General features: G+C 55.1%; 1 protein-coding gene across 3 annotated transcripts; it reads left to right on the top strand.

Moving 5' to 3' along the window:
* The first annotated feature begins 1,011 nt into the window (after nucleotides 1–1,011).
* Nucleotides 1,012–26,178, top strand: SEZ6L (seizure related 6 homolog like). Of its 3 annotated transcripts, none has more exons than XM_060682161.2 (17): nucleotides 1,012–1,421; nucleotides 14,263–14,877; nucleotides 15,191–15,324; nucleotides 16,417–16,606; nucleotides 17,438–17,623; nucleotides 17,707–17,872; nucleotides 18,436–18,602; nucleotides 19,874–20,068; nucleotides 20,142–20,280; nucleotides 21,761–21,957; nucleotides 22,059–22,253; nucleotides 22,730–22,921; nucleotides 23,110–23,304; nucleotides 23,485–23,517; nucleotides 23,618–23,729; nucleotides 23,862–23,964; nucleotides 24,565–26,178. In XM_060682161.2, the coding sequence occupies exons 1-17, from the start codon at nucleotides 1,046–1,048 to the stop codon at nucleotides 24,592–24,594; spliced, it is 3,225 nt and encodes a 1,074-aa protein (XP_060538144.2). In that variant the 5' UTR covers nucleotides 1,012–1,045; the 3' UTR covers nucleotides 24,595–26,178. The 3 variants fall into 3 exon arrangements, with proteins under 3 accessions (XP_060538144.2, XP_060538143.2, XP_087736290.1); XM_060682160.2 differs by having other exon boundaries at nucleotides 23,615–23,729; XM_087880164.1 differs by having other exon boundaries at nucleotides 23,599–23,729.
* Nucleotides 26,179–27,168: the final 990 nt, after the last annotated feature.

Below are 27,168 nucleotides of genomic sequence, written 5' to 3'. Positions count from 1 at the left end.
ATGTTAACCCAGACTGAGCCAATAACTGCTCTTGGGTTATGTTGTGGCTAAGCAGCTGCTTGAAGTAGGCAAAAGACTTTTGAGGCTCACATTTTTGGCTTTGGGGTGTCTGTGTGCATGCGTGCAAAAGAACAGAATAACATTTCTGGAGAGGGGAGGGTTTCGTTGTTGTTCATTCTAAGCAGAAATCAGGACAAAACCCACTGAGGCTGCCAAAGGAAGCAGGGGCTGGTTCTGAGCTGCCCATGGAAGCAAGGCCAGGAGAAGACCTTGTGGGTTGTTGCCATTGATTTCCCATCCCCATCAGTCCCTCTTTTCTCTCTGGCTAAGCTGGCCAGATTTTAATGAGGAGGGAGGACAATTAAGACACGAGGAGGCCCAGAAGGGCCCTGTGGTCAGCAAGCCTGCTGTGGCAAGGACGGTGTGATGGGATCGAGGGACACAGCCTTGGAACTGAGTCCCACTGGATGGAGATGAGCAGTTGAGAGGGGAAGAAACAGAAGGAGCTGTAGCCAAGTCCTTCACCCAGGCCTGGCTCAGGATAGTCTGTGCTGTCTGGCCAAAGGGTGCTGGGCTTAAAATCCAGGCCTGGTGCCATCCAGATCTGGGCACCCTTTTTGGCTCGGGCATGGAAGCCACTTGCCATGTCTTCTTGGGAGAGGAGTGTCCCTCTTCCCAGGGCATCTTATAGCTTCAGAACTTCCTTGTGGTCTCTCATCCATCCCTGCTGGGTGCCTTTGAGATCAGCTGTGGTGACCAGGTGTCTCTCCAGCCTGATCCGGGGTTTGTCCCCCTGTGGGGAGATTTCCTCAGAGAAGAAGCTTGGATCCTGCCTGGCTGCAGCTGCCTTTGCTAAGCCTCTGCTGCTTCCAGCCCACGGAGAGAGGGGAGTGGGGACCCACCAGGCTTTGGAGAGGATCCTGGTCACAAAGACCCGCTTCTGCCTTTCAAGGGCCTGGGGGTGGCGGGGGGGGGGGGCAGGGAGTGAGAAAAGGAAAAGGGCTTCTCCTCCCACCTCGAGCAGAGGGTTGAACTGCGGCAGCGGATGGGGTTCGATATACTCTGCACGCGCTCAGTGGCCTTCTTGCCTCTTTCCTCAGACCGGCTCCGTCGCGAAAAGCTCCGGTTGAGCCCCGGCTTTTTCCTGCGGGGCGGGCAGGAGGCGGTGCAGAGCGGCAGCCCATCGCTCCCCCCTCCCGCAGCGCCAGCTCGGATTGGCAAAGGAGGGGCTTCGTTGCCGCGGCCGCCACCGCCACAAGCCGGGCTGCGCGAACAGGGAGCGGCCGTTCGGCTCGGCTGGAGAGCAGCTTTTCGCGGGGAGCGGGATCCCAGCACCATGACGGGGCCCCGGGGGCTCGCGCTTCTCCTCCTCCTCCTCCTCCTCCGCCTGCTAGGCGGCCGCACCGAGAGGACCCGCCAAGGTAGGACCAAGCGGGGGGTGGGGGTGGGGGTGGGGGGCAGAGGCCGTTCATATCCTCGGGGAAGCAGCTACGGCGGCCCTCTTCGGCTCAAAAGGAGCCCTCGAAGCCCTTCCCGACCGCCGACTTGGAGCCCCGTAGCCCTAGGGCGCGGGCGGGCGGGCGGCTTCTGCGTCGCGGCACCCCTGGCCATCCCGGGCGCAAGTTCGTAGGCGAACATCAAAGCAGGGAGACCAGGCGGAGCGGGGAGGGGCGGCTCGCTGCCCCCCCTGAATACGGGCTCCCCTTGGCTTCGCGGCATTGGGAGGACCCCCGCCCTGTGTGCCTGTGCTTGGGGGGGGGGGGCGCGGCCACTCAGGACCGCCTGCTTTCAGCACCAGGGCGCCGGACAGCGCCGGCCTCGTAGTTCCTCCCTGCCCGGCCCGAGCGCCGGGGAACTTCTCTGCCGCCCCCGCCCCCCCCCCCGCCCCCCGCAGCCAAACGTGTCCTGGAGCCGCGCGGGAGGAAGCGGCGGGTCGTGGCTCGTTCAAGATCCGCGCTGATGCCGCCGCCGCTCAGCAGCCAGCGCGGGCGAAGGTAGGCGCGCTCGGGTTGGCCGCCTCCGGTACCGGGACCTCGCGAGGCCTCTGGTGTGGCTGGAGTGTTGGGGGGTAGCCGAGGTCGGGGGCGTCTGGAAGCTGAAGGGGCCACTCGGCATTTCTGTGGCTGAGGCCGGAATTCGCCGGCGCGCCCCATGGGACCCCCATCCCGGGCGGCAGGGAAGGGCGGACTGCAGGAAGATGGGGCCGGATTCTACGCCCCCCCTCCCTCTGCGTCCAGCTCGGGGGAGCAACAGGCTGATGCAGAGGATCCCTTTCCCGGATATAGTTTCTGTCGTGAGAAAGACAAGATGAAAGGGGGGGGGGCGTCGAAAGATGGGAGGGTTGGAAAAAGAGGAGGGAGGCCTAAGTCCCATCCCCCAAATTGGGCTCCAGAGGAGCCGCCTCCACCGAACTCACCAGGCAGACCAAAGTCCTTGCAGCCCGCCTCGGATTCTGTGTGTACCTCAAATCAAAAGGCCTTGTTGACTCTGGCGTTTTCTTTCTAACGTTCCCCACAGAAGGTCCGGTTCATTTTATTTCTTTTATTTCTTAGACTTTTGCCATTCCCAGGAGACAGTTCAAAGCTGGGGCTGGTATCTGGGGGCACCTTCCTCCCACACGGAAAAGGGAAGGTGGGCTGGCTTTGCAAAGACCCTCCCCCCCAATTAGTCCGGTCTGACAGAATTCTTGCTTTGGTTCCCCCCCCGGCCCCCCAAGGATGGTGACGTGCTTCTGTTGGGCTCGTCGGGAAGGGCAGGTTGCAGCCCTTTGCAGGAAGTTTTTGATGCGCTTAAATGATCTGACATGTTTTTAAAATGCGTGTTTAATCCCATTATTCTGGTGAGTCTGAGCACAGCCGCGTCAGGCGGAGGAGGGAGAGAGGATTTGGGAGGGAAGGTGGGGGTCCCCAGTTGGTTCTTCTCCCTCTGAACTTCTTCCTTGCCTTCACCGGCCGTTTCTGAATGGTTCACTTCCTGCTGCAGGGCAGGAGCCCAGGTGGGCAGAGGGGGAGGACGTGTGTGTGTGTGTGTGTGTGTGTGTGTGTGTGTGACATGAAGCAGCAGGAAATTGCTTGTGGCTGGAGTTCAGTGTGGCTCACAAGGAGATGTGCCTGGGGTTTTCAGAAGAAGGCTGAAAACCCAGCCTTTGAGGCTGTGACCTGGGCTCTTTTCGCACCACCATTTCCTTTAAGCAGAAAATGGTTGCAACATCTAGGCTGTCTCCCCCAATACTTTTGGGGTTGGCTCGAGCAGGGCTGTAGAGGGCCCTGAGCGGCCCTGAGCCAGAAATTGGGAGACGGTGAGTTCTAGTTCTGCCTTATGCATGAAGCCGGTTGGGTGACTTTGGGCCAGGCGCTCTCTCCAGAACCAGGAAGAGGAGGCGAGGGCAAACCACTTCTGAAAATGGTGCCAAGAAAACCAGAGAGGCTGGTCCAGGCCCCAGGCAGGAGTCAAGACTGACCTGGAGGCACCCAAGAAAAGAGGAAGAGTGGAGAGAGACACAATTTCCCAGGAAGAGTCAATTCCTTGGCTACTGGGTGTGATCTGCTGTCCCTGCAACATGATTCCCGGAGGGGACAGTTCCAAGATCCAAGAGAATCAAGAAAGCCATTTTGAAGGTCTGCAATGAGATTGTTCTGGGATCAAATTTGCTATACAGCCTTAACCCTGCACTCTTTGGGTTGTGGGAGAGCTGGCATCCTAAACAACCCTAACCCTAACCCACCCAAAGGTTTGCCCACATGGTGCCTCCTGGCGGGACAAGACGATGCAGGAGTCTTCAGCTGGAGCAACCGGGGAGGGTTTTGGAGCCGCCTTGGGGGGTATTTCCATGCCGGTTGTTTTGCAGCCATGATATTGGCAGCCTCTCAGCTTCTCTCTCTTTTAAAGGGCAGCAGGTAGCCTGTGACCTCTTGAATGCCCAGGTTGAAAGGTGGAGGGGAAGAGGAGGAAGATCAGAAAAGAATTAAATGGCCATTTTTGTGGACAAAGCATATCAGACAAAAGACGGGGGTTTGATTCTTCGGCCCCTTCCCATTCCTTTGACCAGATGCAAACAAGTTGCAGAACAGGCGTGCTTATAGGAAGCGGAAGCACAGCCTTGGTTCTTCCTAGCTTTTAAAATCAAAGGACCGAAAGGGGGAAGTGAAGGGGAGGCGAAGGGGGGGGGGACAAGAGCAGCTGCTCACCAAATGGAGGAAACTGACGCACTGGTGACCAAACCAGCAGTCACACAATGAAATGATCAAATTTCTCTGGATCGAAAAGCTGCCCAAGAATTTCAAATCCTTTTTCTATCTTCTCTGTATGCAGGCCAGGAACAGGAAAGTGGTGCAAAAGGCATCCAGGTGAAAGCTGCTGCCTGTGTGGCCTCTTTGTTTAGATGGGCTTTTGCCTGGGGCCCTCTTCTCTTTGGCTTCTCTCTATGATGGTGTAAGGGCCGTTGGATTCCTCTGGGAGAGGTATCTGCAAAGGGGTGGGTGGGGTACAAAGGAAGGGAGTTTGTCAGTCGCAGGAGAGGGGGTGGGCTGTACCGCACCCACCCTGCCATGATCCCTTACTTGGATGCCAAAAGTTTGGGGGAAGGCCAGGACCTTTTTAAGGTCCCGCTGATGAAGAGGCCAGAGCAGGAACGGGACTTGCCCAACCACGAGAGGCTGGGCAGGCAGGCAGGGAAGTGGCCAGGCGTGCTGGGCCTTTGGGAAGAGGTTCTCTTGTGTCCAGCTTGCAAAGCCACTCGGCTGCCAGGTGAATCAGCTCCCATATGCGTCTGTTTTAAGGCCGTAGATTGGCTGCTGCTCTCTCAGCTGGAGCCAGGCCAGCTCTATCCTTAGCCTGAGGGAAACAATTGCTTCAGACAGCAGCTCAGCTGTATCCTCAGAGCACCCTGGCCAGGATCAGGAGAAAGTCGGAAAGGCCTCCTCCCCCTTCCCAGGGACTTTTGAACATCCGGTAGCCCCCTCCCCACTTTGAGAAGTTCCTCTGGTGGCAGAGCTGAGCTGAGAAACGGGCCAAACTCTCCAAGGCTCAGGGTCCTGTCCTTGCTTTGGAGAAGTTGAGCCCCTCCTAGAAACCCTTCCCCTCTTTGCCCTCTCCAGATCCAGCCCAGCCCTCTTGCCTACCTGTGGTGTGGATGGAAAATGGCCTCACCTTCTCTGCTGCCTCCCAAATTGCTTCTTTCCTGCCTTGGAGAACTTCCCAGGGAGGAGCTGGGGAGGCAGAGAAGGAGGGCTGCTTGGAATGAAATCCGTCCAAGGAAAAACGGGAGAGGACACGTCTTTCGAGGTCCACCCTTGGTCCTTTGGTGCATGGCCTTCACACAAGCCGCCATACATCCCAACATCTCCTCCCGGGGAGCTGGAGGAGAACTCCAGCTTTCCACCCACAAGATCTGGTTATGTTTCACACTACGCAAGCCTTGCGGATTATGGTGTGGCACTGACTGCCCCGCTGAGCTGGGCAGGGCAGGGCTTTCTCTGTGGCCGCCCAGCAGAGGTTACAGAGGGGAGGCCTTCCCGGAGCAGAGCCCCCTCTCCTTTTTCACTGTCTCCGACGCTCGGCAGTGGGGAACTGGCTTCATTTGAACTCCCGCCAGTCACAAGCACTGATTTCCCCCAGATTTTACGCTGCCAAAGAGGACCTGTTAGCAGACCTCCAGCTGCCAGTCTTTTCCGTGCAAGCCTCTTGGCCGAGAGAGGGAAGCACTCCCTGGATGGGCTAATAAATGGTTAAGTGTGCATTTCATTACTCCTGCAGCAGCACCGGAGCGGTGGACTAATAATCCGAAGTCCCCTCAGTTTTATTAATACACAGAACGCCCTGCAACCATCTGCTTAATAGGTTTTCATCTCTGAAAGCTGCTGCAGGCTCTGTGTTGTCACTAGGAATAAACCCATTTAGCACCACTTTGTAGTGCATTGGGGCCATTGCTGGGCTTCTTAGGCTTATTCCTTGGAACTGAAGACCTCCAAAGGGCCGGAGAAGGCCAGATGCCCTCTGCTGCCACTTCCAGAGAGACAAACCCAGAGATGCCTCTCAGCTGGACTCTGAGCCTAAGGGCCACCCGTGCTTCTCTTCCTCGGAATGAGCAGGACTTTGCTTTTCTCCCAGCCAACCCACCTCACCCTGCAACACTTTTCAGACTTTATCTGGGGGGGGGTGTCTTCATTTTAAGACCCTAGCTCCCCTGGAGCCATCCCCTTTGCTTTCTGACCATCTTGTCCAGCAGAAAAGGGGCTCAGAGGCAGAGGGAACCGCAGGCAAAGTGGCAGAGCTGAGCAGTTGGAACTGACGGTCAAAACGATGCAGAAGAAAAGTGCCGTCTCTGTCGCGTGCCGTCATTCCTCCAGACGCCTCCTCACGATGAGTGTGATTACCGCTCAGGAGGGCTCCAATGGAATATCGATCGGATTTGCTCCCTCACCTGCCAGGAGAAGCGCCAGGAGCCAGACAAAGCCAGGAGCGTGGTTGGGAGGGAGGAGGCGAGGCCGACGGGCAGGGGTGAGGTGTGTGGGTGGCTGCTGGGCACAGAGATGGTGCTGGCATTTTGTTTACCCCACAGGGGAATTTCCTGCATGCCTGTGGCCTTCTGTGGGGCAGTAAAGGCTGCCCAAGAGCACATCTGGGTGCTCGTGTCAAGAATTGACACAATCGAGAAGGGAGGTTTTATAATGCACACTGTGGGGTGGGGGAGGGGGTGTTTCAAGGTTTTGGTTAAGAAGAGGGTCGTGCTGAGAGGAGGGGGGAGCTTAGAACCTGGGCTCCTGAGCCACACACAGGGCTGAGCAGAAGGCCGTTGGAAAGCGCTGGGATTTCCTTGGAAGAACAATGGCCCCCTTCTCGGTTTGTATGGCCATGCTGTCCCTTCCCTTCGGCCACCTTCGGGCACCGTTCAAGGGCCTCTCCCAGGATTATATTTTAGGCAAGGTCCCTCAGCCCAATATGGATGAGGATGATGATGATGCAGATTTCTGTGCTGGTCGGTGTGATCTCGTGTGAGCAGAGATCAAATGTGGGAAACTGAGTCGATTATTTGGGACCAGCGAAGATCCCAGCCTCTTCAGAGTGAGCCAGATCCCATCGGCCCAGCAATCTCCTTGGGATAACTAGATGGATTGTTTGTGGCACATGTGGCAAGGGTCCTGGATAAGGGATGGTCACTCCGGACTGGTCAATGAAGACAAGGGCGGGGAGCAAGCTGCAGATGGACGAGTGGTGCAGAAAGAGGAAAGGCCAGGTGGGGGAGAGACCCCCCTCCCTGGCAGAACAGGTGCCTGCTCCTTCCCCATCTCCAAACTCCTCGGACTGTTTGGGCCACTCCAGCCTTCCAGCCTCCGGACAGGCTGCTGAGTTTGGGCTGAGGGTCCAGTGTTGTTCCCCTTGCTGCTCTGGGGCCCATGTCTCCATCCGCCTGCCTGGGGTAGGCCTGTCTTGGCCAGCCTTCAAGGCCATCCAGCGGGCATCTTTCTGGCTCTCGGCCTGCCCAGCTCAGCCCAGGCCCCCAGCGGCCCCCTCCCCCCTGGCCAGGCCGGCCTACCAGTCCTTGCCACGCAAGTGGCCTCCCTCTCCTGGGAAAGGGCTATCATTATCCTTTCTAATATAATTAAGACCAATTGAGCAGAATAAAAAGTAGAGGTGGTGGAGGCGGGAGAGTCTCCTGTGGGAATCCCAGCCGCCTTCATCCAGAGGAGAAAAAGAAAACCATCTCCATTGTTTTAACTTTCAGAAATTACTTTAATTACTTTAAAGCCCCTGTGAAGAGATTGTGAGGGAGAGAACGTTGAAGCACCTGGAGGATGGGGGGCGGTGTCCATCCAAGATTTGATGGGCCTGGTTTGCAGAATTCTTTTCTTTTGGAAATGGGGCTATCTTGGAGGAGTCAAATCTGCCCTTTTTAAAAAATGATGAATTTTTTGACAAATGGCTATCTTCAGATATTTCCAGCCCCCCCCCCATGGTCCTTTATTTTAGCATGCAGGGATTTTCTATTTCAATGGTGGAAATATCCAAGCCACAGCAATGAGCCACAGAGGTCCGTAGGCACTGCCCCCTGGCATTTGGCACTGGTGGTTATACGTGGGCAATCATAGACAGAGGTAGTGCTTCCTCCTAACTGTGCGGCTGGTTGGCATCTCATTATCATTCTTATAGTGGTTGTGTGAACGTGGGTGCAACGGGTGAAGATGGGTGGGGCCACATTCCTGCCCTGGATTCCAAGTATTGAAGTGACAGGTGGACGGGCTGATCTGGGCAAGGTGGGCATCTCCATTTGCGCCCACTTTGAAGTAGTGGCCAGGTCTTTCTGGGCACTGAAACCCCAGGGTGGGTGACCCTGACTGAGCCGTTTCCCTGACCCTCAGGGGGCACCAGCCTCCTTCAGGGTGGCAACCGTGGAAGGCTAGGGAGGGGAGCTGAGTTGGTGAGGGTGCCTGCAAAGGGACAGCAGAGTCCAGCTGCTTCTTCCTCCCACCCGAGGGCCACGTTCTGCCTTGCTGAATGTCGGTTGCCGGCATCCCCAAGGCTTTTGATTTTTGATTTTTTAAAAGTTATCTAATTCTGGGTTTTATTTAATTGACCAAACTAAGTAACAATTTTAATTAGCAATTTTATGATGTTTGTGTGTCTATATTTTTCTTGACTGTACACCGCCTTGAGTCCTACGGGAGAAAGGCGGTATAGAAATATAATAAATAAATAAATAAATAAATTTTGCCCGGAAGGTGCCTGCCCCCTCGGCTGAAGGGAGGCCCCTGCACAGGCCCCACCACTTCAGGCCCCACCTGTGTCTCCCCATGGTCCTGAGAAGCAAATTTGTTCAGCTCCATTAATCTCTAAGTCTTCCTGGGGGAGGGGGGCAGCATTTTGCAGGGCACATCGGTGCAGCGAAGACTGGCAAGGCAGGGGTTGGGGAGAGGGGAGGGAGGGGAAGGGGGCTGCCAAAGAGAAGCCAAGAGAAAGTCTCTCCTAGGAAAGGTGCAATGGGGCAGGATAGGTGGGGCAGTGTCGCATTTTGGTAGGGAAAGCCCAGGTTGTGATTCATAGAAAACCACTGGGTCAGATTTAGAAGGGGGCAGTGATACACACACACACACACACACACACACACCCTTTGCAAGGCACTTTTGAACTCCAGCCCCTTCAACCATGTTTTCTTTGGATGACAGTCAAGAAAAGGGGGCAGCAAACAGCAGCTGACAATGTAAAGCAAAAGCTTCTTTTTAGAATCCTCCAAGCGGGCAGTTATAGTTTTCCTACCTGCCAGTTTTAATTTGGTCCCTGCTAAAAGGGGTTGCTGAGTTTTTTTGTAAGGATTTGCTTTGTTGGTTTCTTGCCCGTGAACCTCTCAAAGAGGTTAGAGGATTTTGTTAATCATAAAGAAAAATAGAAAGCAACAAATATATTTTGCAAAGTGTAAACGGTGAGATTGTCCTGAAATTCGAGTCTGAACAGTTTCAGGAAGGAGGCAGCCTTCCTTTCGCAGCTCTTGTAATAAGTGATTTGAGTGTATTCAGTGGGAGCCTCCCTGGGCGTCTTAGCAGCTGAGTAAAAACAATTCAGGAAGTCTTTTTCATATGCAGGAAGGCTTTTTTTTTAAACCTTCAAACACATTTATGTCTCCAAGGAACTCAGATCAGGGCTCCTGTGTTCTTTTCCCTTCCTGTTGCAGCGTTACAACCCTTGTAGATTTGGACGTGGCTGTGGGCCCAAAAAGGGGGTTCTTTTTCCTAAAAACATTCACAAATTTAAGAAAAGCATAAAAATCAATGAACCAGACTAAACCACAACAAACAGTACTTCTATCATCCTAAATAAGTCTAATCATCAAAACCCAAGTTAAAATTTAGTTTCTTTCCAAACAGAAAAGAAGCTAGACAGTCTTCTCTTTAACCAAAGCAGTCAACCAACAAAGCTTCAGCTTGACTGAGCTGAATTAGAACCTGGGTCTTGCAATGCCGTCGCCCAAGCCGGCAGCCCCTCCCCCCAATTGAAAAAGAGCATCCATTGAAAAGATGCAAGTAATGTGTTGAGCCCTTTAAAAACTCCCTTCTTTCCTGCAAAATAGCAGGATCTCATGATCCTGAGATCATTCAAAGACCGGGATTTGAATTTACCAAGGCAAGTAAGTCTCCCTCTGGATTTAGTTTGGGGCCAGAGAGGTTTTCTGTTTCGTTTCCTAATTTTGCAGGGGAGTGGGGAAGCTGCCGAGAGTCCCTTGAAGTCTGAGTCACTGGCAGTTTTTGCTCATCAAGAGGGATGTGGGACAATGCTGTGCCTCCCCTTCACTACTGTTGCCATTATCCAGTTAATTAATCTAGCCAAGAGAGCTGAGATGGGAAGGTTCCTGCACAAGGCAACGGGGATGGGCTGACCTAGAAAACGCTCTTGCAGAAGTGACTTTAAGCCCCACTCAGTGCAAGGAAGGAAGAAGGGCTGATCAGTCGGGTCTCTGAGACTTTCAGTTTCCAAATTGCCATCATATTTCATTCTCTTGCGCAGAAGGACTGTGTAATAGCCACCTACTTTTAAAGCGCAGCAACCCCTTGGGTGAAGGGAACCTGGAACAGGCACGCTCTTGGGAGTCCCCACCCCACCCCACCCCATTTCAAGGCAAGGAAGCAGCTCTTTGAAGTTGGCCCCTTCTGCCTCTCGGTGGGGTGCAGGGTGGCCCCCTGGGTCTTGGCCAGTGGCTAAGAAGCAGCATCCTGTTCTGTAAAGATGCAGGAGAGTTCATTAAGAAGATAGCAACAGAGTTTATTTAAAAAGAAAGGAAAAAAAAAACAATCCACACATGTTAAGCTAGCAAGTGTACAACTAGGATGCAATCAAACCTGAGAACAAAATCCTTAGATGGGGGATTCAGTTACAAACCTTGTCAAATTAGGGCTGGCCTAATTTTTAAATTTTTTAAAATTTTTAATTTTAATCTGAATTTTAATGGGGTATTTAAACTGTTGGGCCAAATTATTTAATTTATTTTAAATTGCTTTTAAATTTTGTATTTTGTGTTTTTATTTTTGGCTGTTCACCGCTGTGAGTCCTTCGGGAGAAGGGCGGTATATAAATTTATAAATAAATAAATAAATAAATAAATAAATAAATAAATAAAGAAAGAAAGAAAGAAAGAAAGAAAGAAAGAAAGAAAGAGCTGAGATGGCGCAGTGGTTAGAGTGCAGTACTGCAGCTACTTCAGCTGACTGCTAGTTCAGCAGATCAGAGGATCAAATCTCACCAGCTCAAGGTTGACTCAGCCTTCCATCCTTCCGAGGTGGGTAAAATGAGGACCCAGATTGTTGGGGGCAATATGCTATTTAGTATACTGTCTTTGGTGTAAGCCGCCCAGAGTCCTCGGAGAGTGGGCGGCATAGAAATGTGAATAATAATAATCATAATTTCCTAGCCTGATTTTCTTACCAGGAATGGTCAAATGCTGACAAGCAGGATGCGAAGGGCACCTCTGCTGCTCCTGGGTGTGCCTGGTCAGGCTCCGTTCAGCCCTCCCTGCAGCTGGCGGAGGGTCGGGCCCCGAGCCAGCAAGTTCTGGTCCCAGCCATTGTCCTAAACTGGGCCGAAGGGCTGATTCAATGGAAGCTTTTGTTGCCAAATTGTGTTGTTTCCCTTCTCTTCCAACGCAGTGGTGGCCTTCTGGGCAGGCCGCACTGTCAGAAGGGCTGGGAGGTTCTTAGGAAGTCAGATTCTGAGCTACACTCTGATCCAGAGACCAGCCTTGGCCCCCACTAGGTTCTCCCCGCCCCACCTCCCTCCAAAGGAGACAGGAGTGATCTATGGTATTGTTTTCCAGAGATAAGCGGGAACAGAAGATCTATTAGTGGCTGGAAGGCAGAGCCAAGATTAGACCCTGCAAGGCTAGCTTAATTATCCCTGGCAAGAGAAACACACAGCATTTTATCAGTGAAGCCGGGGAAGGAAAGGCGAGGGAGGGACCCTCAACCAGCAAGTGTGGGGTGAGTGGGTTTCCAGTTGCTCCCTTGGCTTGCCTGGGGGACTGACACGTCTCTTGCCGGCTAGCCGATGATTGTTCTGACCTTTGCCTTCACCTTGTCTGCCTTGCTTTGCCACTTGGCCAGGCTTCCCAACTATTCTGTGCACGCTTGCATATCCAGGCAGGTAAAGTCAGCACTTGATCGATTCCTGGAGGATGAGCCATCACAAGCTATTAGCTGGGGGGGGGGGAGACGGAGCCTCTGTGGTTGAGGGCAGCCTGCCCAGGAGAGGCCGGAGGAAAAGGGCCTCTGGTGGGTTCCTGGGAGTCCTCCTGCTGGCTCCCTATAGGGACAGGGTAGATGGGACCCAGGGGCTGGCTTGGAATTGGGGCGGCTGAGCCAGGCCCATCCGCTGGGCAACACAGCTTTGAAAGGCTGGGGTCCTGCCCCTAAATAAGGCTCCAATTTAAAACACAGGGCCAAGCAAGAATGCCAGCGCTGCTGCCCACCGGGCCAAACCATGATGCAGAGGGGCATCCACTCGCTGGCCCAAGGGAGGGGGCACCTGGCGGGAAGCCTTGGCTGAGTGGGAAAGAATATTGTGGGTGGGTGGGGGATGGATAACAAAGAGTGCAAGGTTCCTCCCCCCCCCACATGTTTGTAATTGAAGTGTTTGGGAAGGCTCATGAATCCCCCTTTTGTCTTGTGGGATGCTGTTCCAGCCAGCCAAACGGGGGTTGGGGGCTCCTCCAGCGCTCAGAGCAAGAGAGGGCTCTGCTCCTCTGTTCACTTTCCCAGCCGGGCAAAGTCACCCTCCTCCCCCAAGGGATCTAGGGATCTCTGCCCATCTGGCAGGAACCTTGCCCCTCGCCCTTTAGGAGCCAAGCTGGCCCTGCAAGGCTCAGAAGCAGCGAAAAGGGAATCTGGCTCCTGATCGCTTCCATTTCTGCCTCCTTGAGCTGGAATTTGTTTCAAGGCTCCTCCAGCCCCCCCCCGCCCCCCCACCCTCACACCTAGTGAGAAATTGGTCAGTTTTTTAGAGGCTGTTATTCTAAACAATAACATTCGCTTTTCAGAATGGTCACACAAAGGAAGGGGATTATTTTTATCACCACAGGGGGAAACCTCTTTGTGTTCAGGTATACTTTCCCCCCCGCCCCTTTCTCAGAAATAAGATCATAGGAACTCTGCCCCCCTCCCACCTTAATCTCTTTTAAATGCACTTAGCAAAGGACTCTCTGAGGGTTGCGATTTTTAGCAGGCAAAGTGTGGCAGTTTAGCTGTAATTACTTCCACTTCCCACAGAGTCATTGCATGGCGCCCCCTGCTGGCAGTTAGAGAAAGGCTTGGCAGCGTTGCCCCTCGCTGAGCATGAAAGGCAGCACTAGAGAAAAGGGAAGCGGGGAGGCCCCCCCCTCTTTCCAGGGGCGTTTGGTTAAAATGATAGGCCTTAACTTAAAGACAAGGCCGGGAGGGGTGAAGATGCCACCTGTCCTCTTGTGGTAGGCCCTGGCCTTTCTGCAGAAGCCTCTCTGAGGACCCCCCCCCCCCCCGCACAAAGGACCCTCTGCACCTGGGGGAGGGCCTAAGGGAGGAGGGCCACGGGACCAAACTGCCAGCTGTGATTTTACTTTTAACCAGTGATGTTTGGTGCGGGGAGGGATGCACACCTTGCCTCACTCTCCTGAGCTATCAAACTAGTACTGTTCTTTCTAGAAGTTTCTGTCCTTTGCAGCAGCTGTTGCGGGGATCCCGGCCTTCCCGGGAGCAACCAGCTCAGCTCAGCTCTGGGCTCGAACGTCTCCTTGTGCCTCCACCACCTCCTCTTCTTTCCGTAGCCAGCGTCTCTTGCCTCAAGGGCTGCTTGTCCCCAGATAAATCAGGATTTCATAGCAATTAATCTCTGGGCTCCCACGGCAGTGATCAGACGGCTGTGGACAGGTTTCATTAAGAGCCCGCTCTCTGTAATCAGGAACACCTCGCTGGCTTTCTGCAAAGGGGGGTGGGGGGTGGCATGTGACTGTAACTGAGCTGCTTTCCCCCTCCAACTCTCTCCCAATTATAAGGTAGCAGGTTCATGGAAACTGCCCATGGACTCTCTTTGCCCATAACCTTGTGTTTTTTACAAGAGCCAAGACCACCTGTTTCAAATCTTCCACCTGGACCTGGTGGGGCCCCTCTGCCAATGCTCTGGAGCCAGAACCGGCCCTGCCTGGAACCCCTTAGATGCCCACAGGAGCCCAGTGTGTCTCTCCCCCCCCCAAGTCTTCTGGTGCAGATTTATCTCCAGTTGACAGAATGGCTCCTTTTCTCCCCTTTTCAGCTCCAGGCATAAACTCTGCGGGGAAGCCCACCAGCTCATTTTCCCACCGTGAGGAGCTCACAAGCAGCACCTTTCTCAGGAGGAAGACGGGGCCCTCCAGATACCCCACCCCGGAGAGTCTGAAGCAAATGCCAGAAGAGTCCCTGGATGCTCTGGCTCCCAAGCTGGCCTTGCCCTCAAAGGGGGCCTCCTTGGGGCCCACCGCACGACCAACCCCTCCTGCCAGGAAGAAGCAGGAGAACCAGCGGCTGAAGCTGGCCACCAACCCCAGGCCCTTTGTGGAGAGCCGGCAGCCCCCGGAGGATTTGGGGGAAGGGCTCCCCGCATCTCTGGATGAGAAGCCCACCATGCCTGTGGGGGACGGCAGGGAAAGCAGCCTCGCTGTGACCAGCCATTCTTCGTTCCAGATCTCTCCTTTCACAGTTCTGCCAGCGACCCAGGGTCCTAGTACTTCTCCTCGAGGGGTGACCGAGACCCTTGAAAAGGAAGCCGTGATCCTGCCCAATAGCCCACCCAAGAGTGCCGAGGATGAGGTTGTGAAGGGGGGATCTTCCTCTAGGGAAGAGGGCCAAGAAGCGACTTCTGCCATCGTGAGCCTCCCAGAACAGCTGCCGAGTAAGTGATCTCTGCCCCGCCTGAGCCAGCTGTCTCCCCATTGCTGCCCCTGCCTTCTGCCTGGTCTTTTGTTTCTCCATCCACTCTGCTCATGGGAAGGGTTGGGGGGGGGTCATGGATGCACCTTCCAATGCATTTTGCCGGAGCCCTTTCCCTTGGTCTGCCCGCCTCCTCCGAGACGTGGGCTCCCAGCCCAGGACTCCCCAGCACCCAGTAAGGCTCCCTCCAGGCCTGCTGGGGGGCTGATCCTGGCTGCTCTCAGTTGCTCTGCAAGAGGCCAGATGAGAGAGCTTTCGGCTGGCCTCCCTTCCAGGTCTCTGCAGCATGAATTTCTCTGAACCGGAGGGCTACATCGACTCAGCCGAGGCTCCGCTGGTGTCCCAGAACGACTTCCTGGAGTGCACCTTCCGTGTGACAGTGTACACCGGATATGGTGTGGAGCTGCAGGTAGGAAGGGCTGCTGGAGGGCTGGCATGAGAGGGGGCTGCTGAACTGGGTGAGCCTTCCCTTTTGAGCACACCTAGCTATTACGGCTAATGAGGGCACCCTGGCCATGGGCTGCCTCCCTGGGCACCTGACTTCCCACCCAGTTGCAAAATGTAGCCTTGAAATGGGACCCAGAGAAATTGCGGCTCAATCTGGAGCCTTCCGGAGGGTCTTACATCCTCCCTCCTCTGCTGCTCATCCTGGGAGTTGTAGTCCTCCACCACATCCAGAGGGAAGCAGGGTTGGGCGAGCCTGCTCCAAGGGAAATACCTCTCCAGTTACATTCCTATGAGGCACCCAAAGACTAATGGGCAGACTCCCTCGTGCCAGCTATGACCCCGAGGGCGTTTTTCTCCCCACCCACGTGGTTCATCATCCAGAACAGATTCCTGATGCTGTGTGGGGTCTCTATCTTTGCTCTTTTTTGCTTGACTGTCAGGCCTGGAGAGCTGGGGCTGCTGCAATTTCTGGGGCTGCTAAAGCAGGACATTTCAGGCGGCACAAATGCCAGCCTGAGCAGGAGCAAAGTTTTCAGAGGCTGCTATGCAGAGCAGGAAAATCCTTCAGGTGAAGGAAAGAACCATGGAGCTCATTCAAAAGAAAAGGGAACCTGCCCCGCCCCACCCCATCTATTTTTTTTTTATTAAAAAGTTTTATCAAATATTACAACAATTTTTCCCCGTCCCTCCTCCCCCCCTTCCCTCCCCCACCCCCACCCATCCCCCATCCCCCCTCTCCCTCCAACCCTCTCCCCCCACCCCGGACTTCCCAGAGCAAATACAGGGTGTAACATTTAACGAGCATAAACTAAAATATGCTAACTTTCTGTAGGCTCTTAATTCCCTCTTGCTCTTTAACTCCCCTTTCAACTAACACCCCGCCCCGTCTATTGGCTCCCAGACCCTTCGTTTGGCTGCTCCACCCCAGGGGGTCAGGCGCCTCAGTTCAGGGCATAATTATACATCCACCTGGTGGAAATCCTTTTCCCCCCTGAGTCAGGCAGCTCTGGAATTTTGGATTCCTCTCATCTGACGGGTCTCTTCCCAATTGCAGGTGAAGAGCGTGAACCTGTCCGAGGGGGAAGTGCTGGCCATTCGCGGGGAGGACGACGGCCACTTGGTCACACTGGCCAACCAGACCCTCCTGGTAGAAGGCCAGGTCATCCGCAGCCCCACCAACACCATCTCGGTCCTCTTCCGAGCCTTCCCGGATGGCCTTGGGACTTTCCAGCTGCATTATCAAAGTAAGCTGGTTGGGACAGCCCCCTCCCCATCCAAAATCCCCCCCCTCAAAGCTTCCTTGCAGGCCTTCCTTTTCAAAAGCAGGAGCTTGTTCGCTGCCTCTGCCTCCTGCCAAGGCTCAGAGGGTTCTAAAGAAGGCCTGAGATGCCCCACCAGACATGGCCCCACCTTCTCTGGAAGAAATGGGGCTGCCCCACAGCTGAGCCTTTCACAGGGGATGACCAGTCCCTCCGGCCTGGATAAGGGCTGTCGGCTCAGGCGAAGTTTAGGGACTCTGCAGCCAAAGGAAAGGGACTTTGTGCTTATTTGAGGGGCTTCAGCCCATCATTCTTGCTGGCCTGTTTCCCAGACAGGCAATTCACCTCCATGCACCTGCCTGTCATTTCTTCCTGGAACAAAAGGTGCAGGTGTGTTTAGGGAGAGGCCGAAAGGGAAGCGGGCGTCCTTTGCGCTTGCAGAGAGGGCAAAATGGCTTAAAAGCCTTTCAGTGCAGATGGTGCCCTGTGGCACAGAGGGCAAGGGCTGAGGTGGCATGTGGGGCTGTGGGAAGGGAGGGGGCTGCGGGCAAGATTTCCAGGAAGCCCTGGGGGGTGTTCAGAGGAGAGCCATCCTAGGTGGAAGAATCCTGGTGAAATCTCTGGGTTGGGGTGGTGGGGGGGCCATTCTCGGCTCAATGCAGCCTCTCTGGTCCGGCTCCCCTCCTCATCATGCAGAAGACCTCCAGGGCTTCCAGAATCCAGAGAGTCGGTTGGCAGCATTCCTCCGTTCCGTGCTGCTTGGCAAACGCTCCCCCGCCTGTCATTTTAATGTCATCTGCGCACTTTTCCCAACAGTATTTATGCTGAGCTGCAGCTTCCCACGGAGGCCCAATTTCGGGGAGGTGGCCGTCATGGGCCTGCACTCGGGGGGCCTGGCTCATTTTAACTGCCACCTGGGCTACGAGCTGGAGGGGCCCCAGAGCCTGACCTGCCTCAATGCTTCCAAGCCGCACTGGAGCGCCCTGGAACCTATCTGCTCAGGTATGGGGGATGGGTGGGCAGTGGTGGCCAGAGGCAGGCAGGCCACGCCTTGACCAACTGCCCCCCCTTGTCTCTGCTTTCAGCCCCCTGCGGAGGCACCGTGCGCAATGCCACCATTGGCCGCATCTTGGCACCAACCTCTCCGAGGAGCCCCTCGGGCAGTGTGGCTTGTGTGTGGATGGTCAGCGCCCCTGAGGGGCAGAAGCTCCACCTGCACTTTGAGAGGCTGGTCCTGGGGGGCAAACAACGGTGAGGTTGTGGGGTGAGAAAAGGCTGGGCTGACGTTCTCTGAGAAGCAACAACAGCGGCAGCACAAAATGTCTGCCATGATTTCTAACATTAAGCTGGGTGCTTCCAAAATCAAATCCTGGTGCTGTTTTCCACCAGCTTGCGCATTAGCTGTCCAAAAATAAGGATCCTTCTCCAAAACACATCTGGAGCATTTGGCTCCCCAGCACTGAAGTGGCAGGTGCTGATGTCCAAAGGAGCAGCTTTTCTAAAAATAAAAATAAAAATAAAAACGAGGAACTGGTAGACAGACAATAAAACAACTTTATGAGCTGTGCTGAGATTCCAGAGTAAAACATCCGTTTATGACCCCAGAAAACGTGGCAGTTTCTCTGGCATGCCTTGGCAGACTTTGCCCCTCTTGTACTTGAAGTTCCTATAATGTGACCCCAGGAACCGTAGAGCAGATTCAGAGGTGGAAAGAAAAATGAGTTCCCTCCCAGCTGGACTGGGTGCAAGGGCAGTGAGGTGACGCCGAGGACCATCCCCCCCCCGACCTTGATCTTGTTGTTCTTGTGCTCCAGAATGGTGGTCTACGGCGGAGAATCGAACCGCTCAGCTGTGCTCTACGATTCTCAGCAGGGCAGCAACGTGCCCTTCGAAGGAGTCATCAGTGAAGGAAACGCCTTGCGTGTTGACTTCACCTCGGACGACCCCGACGGAGAGCCCACCTTCAACATTCGATTCGAAGGTGATGCGCCTCATCCTACTTCTCAAACTGGTCAGACGGGGGTGGGGGGGAGGGAGCCGGAGGGGATTTTTCCCTCTCGCTGCTGAAGGTGCCAAATTAAGGCAAGGGCAGGGGTGCAAACCTCCCTGTTCCAAAAGGGGCAGGTCAAGGCCCCAGAGGGCTGCTTGCAGTGGGGCCAACCCTCCCACCTTGGGGCTGGGGATCAGGACCAACTGGAGGCTGCCCATTGGGTGAAGGTACCAAGGAAGCCGGACTCTCTCTGCAATGCTTGGCAGACTGACCTCTCCAGAGGTCTCCTGGTGGGTGAGGTGATCCTCGAATTCCTCCAAAGGCTGGATCAGCCCCCTCCTCTTCTCAGTCCCTCTGCCTGGCATGGAGGGGGGGGCAGCTCAGCCTCCCTCCCATCATCTGGAGGGAATCTAGCAGAGAGGAACACCGAGAACTCCCAGCTGCTTTGGAGCTTCTCAGAAACAGGAGCAAAATGTCTGGAGGAAAATCAGGTTGCTGCAGATGACATGAAGGAACCCTTGGCCAAGGCACTCTCTTATCTCTCAAGTGTGGAGTGCTAATTTTCTGGCCTTTATTGCTTCTGATGATTACTTACTGCATCATCATTATTGCTCCATCCTCCTTTTTCATCTTTCTCTCCACTTAAAATTCTGCCACGGTGAACATAATTTGATTTTGCGCTGTCTGCAGGCTGCGTCTCCACACCCAATCCAGCCTGCAGCCCCCATTCTCTTCCCCAGATCCTCTGCTCTTTCCCTGCCTGCCTCAGGAACCCTCTGCCACTCAGGCATGCCCAGGGCTCTGCCGGCACCCACTTGGTGCCCTGCAGGACCCTTTGGCAGCAACCAGCACCTTGGAGAGCTCCTGGAGCCCCGCAAGTCCAGGGAAGCGCAACAAGTCCTGAGCTGAATGGGGCAGGTTGGCTCAATTTCCTGGATCAGATCAGGGTTGAAAGATAAAATGGTCGGCTGCACATGAGCAAAAAAAGCTGAACCCAAACAGTGAATAAAATGGACAGTTTAATTCAACTGATGGAATCAAAACACAAATTGAATCCTTCTAATTTCCCAGCAAAAATTAGTTTCAGTTCAGACCCCTCTGCAAAATATTTGCCCCCAGCCTCAGGCTGCTTCCTGGCTGCACTTGGCCCATTCCTTGCACCAAAAGGACCCATTGGGTGGAGAGCCGCAAGGCCTGCCTGCAGAAGGGGGTGCTGGGGGTTCTGTCTGTGCCAGTCCTGCCCTTCTGTGTCCCCTCCCCAGCCTTTGAGAAGGGCCACTGCTACGAGCCCCACCTGCAGAATGGCAACTTCACCACCTCTGATGCCACCTACAACCTTGGAGCAATCGTGGAGTTCACCTGCGACCCCGGCCACAGCCTGGAGCAGGGGCCCGCGGTCATTGAGTGCATCAACCTCAGGGACCCCTACTGGAACGACACGGAGCCCTTGTGCCAAGGTGGGTCATGTCCGAGCAGGGGGTGCCTTGAGGGGGGGCTGTGGTGGGGGCACCCTGACTCTTGGCCTTGCAGCCACCTGCGGAGGAGAGCTCTCCACGGCGGCTGGAGTCATCCTGTCCCCCAACTGGCCAGAGCCCTATGCGGAGGGCGAGGACTGCATCTGGAAGGTTCACGTGGAGGAGGAGAAGCGAATCTTCCTGGACATCCAGCTGTGAGTATTTCCCCCAGCTGGGGGGGGATTTCATGCATCTGTACTCAACATTGGGGAGGGACAGTCTGCACTTCCAAAAGGCTGTTGTGGGGGGGGGTTGCTGCCTGCTTGCAGAGTGAAAGTGGGGCTGTGTCAAGGTTGGGGGAGGAACACAGGCAGATCTGCTTGGTGGTTTCCCTTGACTGGAGTTGCCTGTAAGCCACAGCCACCGATCTGGCCACCTCTCCCACAAAGGCATCCCGTCACACAAAAGGCAATCTCTGGATTTGCAGCCCCTGGGAGCACAAGCTCTTCCTGTCTCTTGCGTCACACACACATAACGCACACAGACCTCACAGCCAATTAAAGCCTCACTTGGGACTTGCGATTCCTCCCTGCAGAAACCTCTGTGTGGCTCTTGATAATCCAGTTTGAATGACAGATCCTTTGATCGTGCTTTTCCCCCCACCTATGGCAGCACAGAGTGTTGGAGGAAAAGTCTGCCAGAACTGCTTTCTTCTCTCTAGCAACGCAGCATCCCTGATCTTTTGGGGACGTTTCCCTTGTTTTCCCCTGCTCTGGATTAAGATGGATCCAAGCAGATGGATGGGCCCATGGCCTCTGCTGAAGAGAAGGGGCTGCTCTTTAGAAGGGAACAACACTGTCCCGTCACCCTGGGGTGGTAAAGGTTTTGCTTTCCAAGATGCTTTGGCAGAGCAGCCCATCCCCTCCTTGCACCACCACCCCCATCCCTGTGCTGCTGCTCAGAATCTGCCAGCCTCGGCTGACCTTGGAGTGTCCAGGAAGAGGAGAAGTGACCAGGAGCACCAATGGCAGTCCAGCAGGCTCCGTGCTCCCCAACCCTAACCACTCCTTGGCTCAGAAAAGCCTAATGCAGTTAAAGAAATGGGGGTGGGGGAGGCTTTCTTTAGTCAGCTGGCAACCCCAAGTTTCTTCCTGGGGTTACCAGGTGACTAAAGAAAGCCCCCCCCCTTCAATTTCTCACACACAAGTCTCAAGTAAATATTGGCATTCCTGGGCTAGCAGCTCCCTCTGCTGGCCAGCAAAAGCATCATGGAATTGACAGCAGCAGGCAGCGTGGCAATCCAAAGTAAAACGTTTTCTGCTCACTTGGAGCTCAGGGCACCAATCTGGGCTGTGGATAATGGGTTCGGCCAAGGAAAGACTGCAGCCGGCAGCTATTGTGCTTACAGCATCCAAGAACCCTCCTATCCAGGAACAGTCTATCTGTCGGTGGCAAGAGCGGGAAAGGGTGCCGCCATCTTGATTATAAGCTTCTCAGGGAGTCCTGGTAACCGGGGCCAGCTGCCTCCACCCCCTCTCTCTAGCCAGGGCTCCTCTGGAGGGAAGGGAGAGAAGTTGCTGGCAGCTGCTAATCCCAGGAGATCCCCGCAGATCTCAGCAGGGGCTCCCTGAGCTACTTGCAGAGGCCCTGATGACCCAGCAAGGCCCTTCCCGCTCCCCTCTTCTCTCCCTGCAGCTTGAACCTGAGCCAGAGTGACATCCTCACGGTCTATGATGGGGATGACCTCAACAGCCACATCCTGGGCCAGTTCCTGGGCAGCAGCGGGCCCCAGAAGCTCTACTCCTCCACGCCTGATTTGACCATCCAGTTCCACTCGGACCCGGCCGGCCTCATCTTCGGGAAGGGGCAGGGCTTCACCATGAGCTACATCGGTGGGTGAGCCTGGGCTTCCTTGGGGTGCCCCACCTTTTGGCCAGGAAGCCAGGCCTCTGGGCACCCTTCCTGTTGTCACCAGGGCCTTTTCTGGCTGCAGAAGCCTCGCGGAACGAGTCCTGCTCAGACCTGCCAGAAATCCAGAATGGCTGGAAGACCACTTCTCACACTGAGCTGGTTCGGGAGGCCAAAATTACCTACCAGTGTGACCCAGGCTACGATATTGTTGGCAGCGACACCCTCACCTGCCAGTGGGACCTCACCTGGAGCAGCGACCCCCCTTTCTGCGAGAAAAGTATGGCCTTGTCCAGATTTAATTCCCTCTGTGGCTGTGAGTTGCACTGAAGACACCCTGGTCGTCTTCCTGCTCTGCTCCTGCAACGTTAACCAGAGTTTCGGGCAGGGAAATCCAGTTTTTCAGCCATTCTTTCTGCTGTTACAGCCACAGGAGCCCAGCTGGAGAATGGATTGGCAATCCCAGGCTGTAGAGGGTAACGGAGGGAGAAGAAGGGCAGGCTGTCTTTAAGTCCTGTGGTAGCCGTAAATGGGGAGTCAGTCACTCTGAAACACACACACAAACCACACATACACAATGGGCTGTGCTTGCAAAGAGCCATTTTTAAAGACGCAGGAGAGGCAGCTGCTTTGACCTGGTTTTATGGGGAGGGTCAGGACTGTACCTTGAGGCCAATGCAGAAGGGGGGAGGTGCCGGACGGTCTGGCCTGAGCCTGTCGGGGTGCTCCAGCCTGGCCTCCTGCTTTTCGCCCTAGTCATGTACTGCACGGACCCCGGAGAGGTGGAACACTCGACCCGCTTAATTTCGGACCCGGTGCTCCTGGTTGGCACCACCATCCAGTACACCTGCAACCTGGGCTTTGTGCTTGAGGGGAGCTCCCTTCTCACCTGCTACAGTCGGGAGACAGGAACCCCCATCTGGACCTCGAGGCTGCCCCGCTGCGTGCGTAAGTCTGGAGCTTGTCTAGCAATGGCGTGCTTCTCCCGTGTCTGCTGCCCAGGACGCACTCACTTGTTTGCGGGCATGCAAGAAGGAACTGGATAAGGGTAGAGGAGGGTCCTCGGGAGTTGCATGGAATAGGTCCCCCCTGGGCTGGCCTCCTTGCTAACCCACTCCCCGATTCCCTCCATGCAGCAGAGGAATCCCTGGCCTGCGACAACCCAGGTCTCCCCGAAAACGGGTACCAGATCCTCTACAAACGCCTGTACTTGCCGGGCGAGTCGCTGACCTTCATGTGCTACGAAGGCTTCGAGCTGCTCGGGGAGCTGACCCTCAAGTGCATTTTGGGGCAGCCCTCCCGATGGAGTGGGCCGCTCCCCACCTGCAAAGGTAGCTCCCCTCGGCTCTTGGGGCTGCTCTCCTGGGCTGCCCCCTCTTGACAACAGGAGCCCTGCAACTGAAAGGGGAGGGATTTTGCTGGGGGGGGGGTCAGAGGCAGGAGCCCAAAGCTCAGTTAGCCATCATGCCTCCCCCCCCCACACACCGCTTGACTCCCTGCCTCTCTTCCAGTCAACCAAGACAGCTTTGAACATGCCTTGGAAGGTAAGTCTCAGCCAGTCCGCCCCCTCTGCCCGGGGGATCTGGGCACCTGGGAAGGGCAGGCTGTGCCAGGGAGCCCTGCAGCCTTTTGTCTCTTTAGTAGCAGAAGCTGCTGCAGAAACGTCCTTGGAGGGAGGCAACATGGCACTGGCCATCTTCATCCCCGTTCTTGTCGTTTCCTTGCTGCTGGGGGGCGCCTATGTCTACATCACGAGGTAGGGAGGGAGGGAGGGTCTCCTGTTGGCACACACAGCCACCATGCATGCTCTCCCCTCCCAGCTTCTGGCGGCTTTTCTCTCTGGAAGCTGGGCTGAGCCACGGAGGCTTTGCTTTCCTCTTCCCTTCAGATGTCGCTACTATTCCAGTCTGCGGCTGCCCCTCATGTATTCACATCCATACAGCCAAATCACGGTGGAGACGGAGTTTGATAATCCAATTTACGAGACGGGGGTGAGTTGCTAAACGGAGGCTGCCAGACCTTGAGAAGCCAGCCTGGAAAGCAGCAGGTCCCTGCTGTCTTCCACCAAGAAGGCCACCGGACATGTTGCAAAGCCACGTCCAATTCAAACGTGGCTTCCTTTTGGCTGGGGGTGGGGGAAGCTGTCCGTGTGGTTGGGGGGGTAGCCACATCCTGGTGCCCTCAGAGTGGCCAGAGCAGGAAGGGGACAGGGAAATCCCCATTGTTCTTTCCCCATATGGAAAAGTCACAGCACCCTGTGACTGGACTGGTGGGTCTGCCAGGGCTCACATCAACATGAGTAGCCATTCCATTTCCTTATTTAAAAAAAAAATACACAGTGAGAGAAAACTAAAAAATGCAGGACATTCTACTGAGCGTGTAGTTGGCTGTTCTCCCAAATTTAACCCAGCAAGGGACGCATCCAACTGCTCCCTTCTTCAGGTCAACCTCACAGTCAGATGAGGTTGCCTATTCTGCCCAAGTGTTGAATTTAAACCCCTCAGGCATTTAAAGCCAAGAGGTTCTCTTCAAACGGGTCGTCTGAGAAGATTCCTCAGTGGCCGGTGCCTTCTCTCTCTCTCTCCCCACAGGAAACCCGGGAATACGAGGTGTCCATCTGAAGCAGCCCCTGACACACCCCACCTCGACTTCCACCCCCAATATCTCCTCAAGGGACCCACTTGGAGATGTGGTGGAATCTGCCCGAGAGCTTGAACCCGCTGCTCTCCTTTCGCTTTCCATCCAGCTGTGCCCACTTCTTCCTCCTTGTCTTGGTGGACCCTCCCTCAGTGATCTCTCAAGCCTCATGGCGGGTGCTGAGCTCAGGCTTTGCTGGCATGGAGCTGAGTCCACTTGGCAACGCAGCTGCTCATGTGGCCAACCACAAGGGACACCCTTGCTTGGTTCTTCTTCTGGGTCTTGTGGATGTGTTTTGCAAACCTGCAAACCTGAGGCTCCCTCTGGCGAAGGAGTGAGACTTGGCTTGCCCACTGTGGCCAAAGCTCCGACCTCTTGGCAGGGCAGCTCTTCTCTTGGCCTCCTCTGGGCACAGCTGGTACCATTTCTGCCTCTGCCTGAATGGGGCAAGGAAGTGGAGCCGCCAGGGGAGACCCAGAAGCCCAGTCAAGGGAAACCCATGCCTTTTCCCATTTTTATTTCGAGTGTGAGGTATGAATTGCAGCAGCCCCTTAGTCCGGATGAGTGAGGAGGAAGAAGATGCAAAGCAGGGGCTTTGGAAGATGAAGGGCAGAGGACCTTTTGAGGGGGGCTCTCGGACATGGTCCTTCTGAAGAAATCCTTGGCCGTTGCAACCTCTCCTGGCCCTGATAATGTGCTGCCTCTGGGCAAGTTCCCCTTTGCACTGGAGCATTCTTTGCGGGCTTTGGCAAAGGCAGCCCCTGGAGATCTGCTATCAGAAAGGATGGAGAGAGGTGGTGGATCAGGCCATTGTCCCACCCACCTGGTCCCTTTCCCAAGCAGAACTGCTAGTGATCCAGCTCATTCCAGAGGCCTCTGGCACTGCCACCCACCCACCAGGTTGCATCAGGAGCCCCGGGAACCTAAATGTGACTTAAAATGCAGGGGTGAAAGGTCAGCTGGATGAGCTACAAGAACACCTGAGACAGGCTGACACCACCCCCTCCCCACCCATGCACACACTTGGAGTTGTGTCCAGGACAAATACCCCCCCCCAAGTGACTCGGCTGCTTGTCCTGCTGGACGCCTCTGCCCTGGAACAAGTCGGGTTTTAAGGAGAAAGAGAAGGGCCAAATGGGCTCCCTGCTGCCCCTCTTTCCATGGAAACGTGATGAGGACAGAAGACTTTGCCCCTCAGCCCCCCCTCCCCTGCTCAAGCCCACTCTTGTTACCTGGATGAACTGGAGGAGGAAGATATTGGGCTGGTTTATCCCCGTCTTTGTAAAAACAGTGAAAATGTAACCATGACAATTTTTTAAAACATGTCTGTTTTAGATTAGAAATCCAAGCTGGTACATCTCTGCAGGTGTCAAGGATTTGGGTGTGTGTGGGTGGCTGTGTTTTTCCCTCCTTTTAAAGCATACAGGCCGCCCTCCCCCCCTCCCTCCCCCTCCTGTGAAAGTGTATTGTGGTTTGCGAAGGCTGGGAAAGGCAGTGTGCCAAGAAGCAAATGTACACAACTTCTCTCCTTTTATAAGTGTGATGGGATTAAATATTTTTGAAGATGATGTGACCTCTTTGGACAGGGCCAGCATTGAGTAAGCGCACCGATGACGGTGCTGGGTTCTCAAGTGAGTGGGAAAGCGCCTTCAGTGGTTCTGAGCTGCTCCCATCGATCGTGCTTGGGGTAATCCTAACAGCGGTATTGGGTATTGTCGGCACCTGACAGCTTGGGTGTTTTTGAGCCAGGGTGAAGACACAGCAACAACACGGCTTCTCAGCTGTGATCTTTCCTCTCTAGCAAGAAACCCAAACCTCTCTGGCTGCCTCCCTCCGCAGCTGCCAGCCTTCCAGGGCTTCCTTGTCTTAATGGTGCAAAATCTATGCAGTGTCACGGAGTTTCTCACGTGGTCATGCAAGACACATAAAGCAGTAAGGAGGCCACGTGCATCTCACCTTGCTGGTTTAGATCAAGCTGGCGAACAAGCAGGGCCCCTAAACCTTGGATTGGAAGGGCCCTGGGGGTTCCCCAAGCAGGAAAGAAACGGCCCCTGGGAAACCTGCCTCCTTTTCCCCAACTGGGAGGGGTCCTGAGAAACTCTGGGGGGGGACAGGAACCCCCTGCTGCCTGACCTTCCAAATGACACGTCCAGCAGGGTCAGTTGGCTCGGCCTTCATCGCAGTTGAGCATCCAGCATGGCCCTTTCCTACCTGAAGATCATGTCCCTCCTCACAGCCGAGCTCAGAGCAGGGAGGGGCATCTGGGGGCTTGGCTGGCCCTGCTGCCTTGTGCTGGTGCCAGCCTTGCAAAGGGTACCTGTCTCAAGAGAGGTTCTTGGACAAACACAGGGGGGCATCTGCGCCATTTCCCTCTCCCACACCAGAGGGAAGAAAGGTTGGCAGCTGTTGCCAGCCTTGTGAGGGGAAACCTTGGGGCACTGAAGCCACAGTCTTTGCTCAAGCTCTGGGGCTGGAGGGAGAGTAGCTCCTGGGACAGGACCTGCTTCCCTGGCAGAGCCACAGGTGGAGCTCCTTCGCAAGGCTCCAGCTGGGCTTCT

The sequence above is a fragment of the Pantherophis guttatus genome, chromosome 17 (assembly GCF_059756535.1).
Source record: "Pantherophis guttatus breed Tessera chromosome 17, ASM5975653v1, whole genome shotgun sequence".
Lineage (NCBI taxonomy): Eukaryota > Metazoa > Chordata > Lepidosauria > Squamata > Colubridae > Pantherophis > Pantherophis guttatus.
This window is presented reverse-complemented; position numbering and strand designations above follow the sequence as displayed.

Bases quoted from the DNA above. Each gene is read 5' to 3' on its own strand.
- SEZ6L (XM_060682160.2), top strand. From the start codon at position 1,046: ATGGGGTTCGATATACTCTGCACGCGCTCAGTGGCCTTCTTGCCTCTT. The intron at 16,607-17,437 runs GTAAGCTGGTTG...TTTTCCCAACAG, and splicing joins TTTCCAGCTGCATTATCAAA to TATTTATGCTGAGCTGCAGC. The intron at 21,958-22,058 runs GTGGGTGAGCCT...TTCTGGCTGCAG, and splicing joins CTTCACCATGAGCTACATCG to AAGCCTCGCGGAACGAGTCC.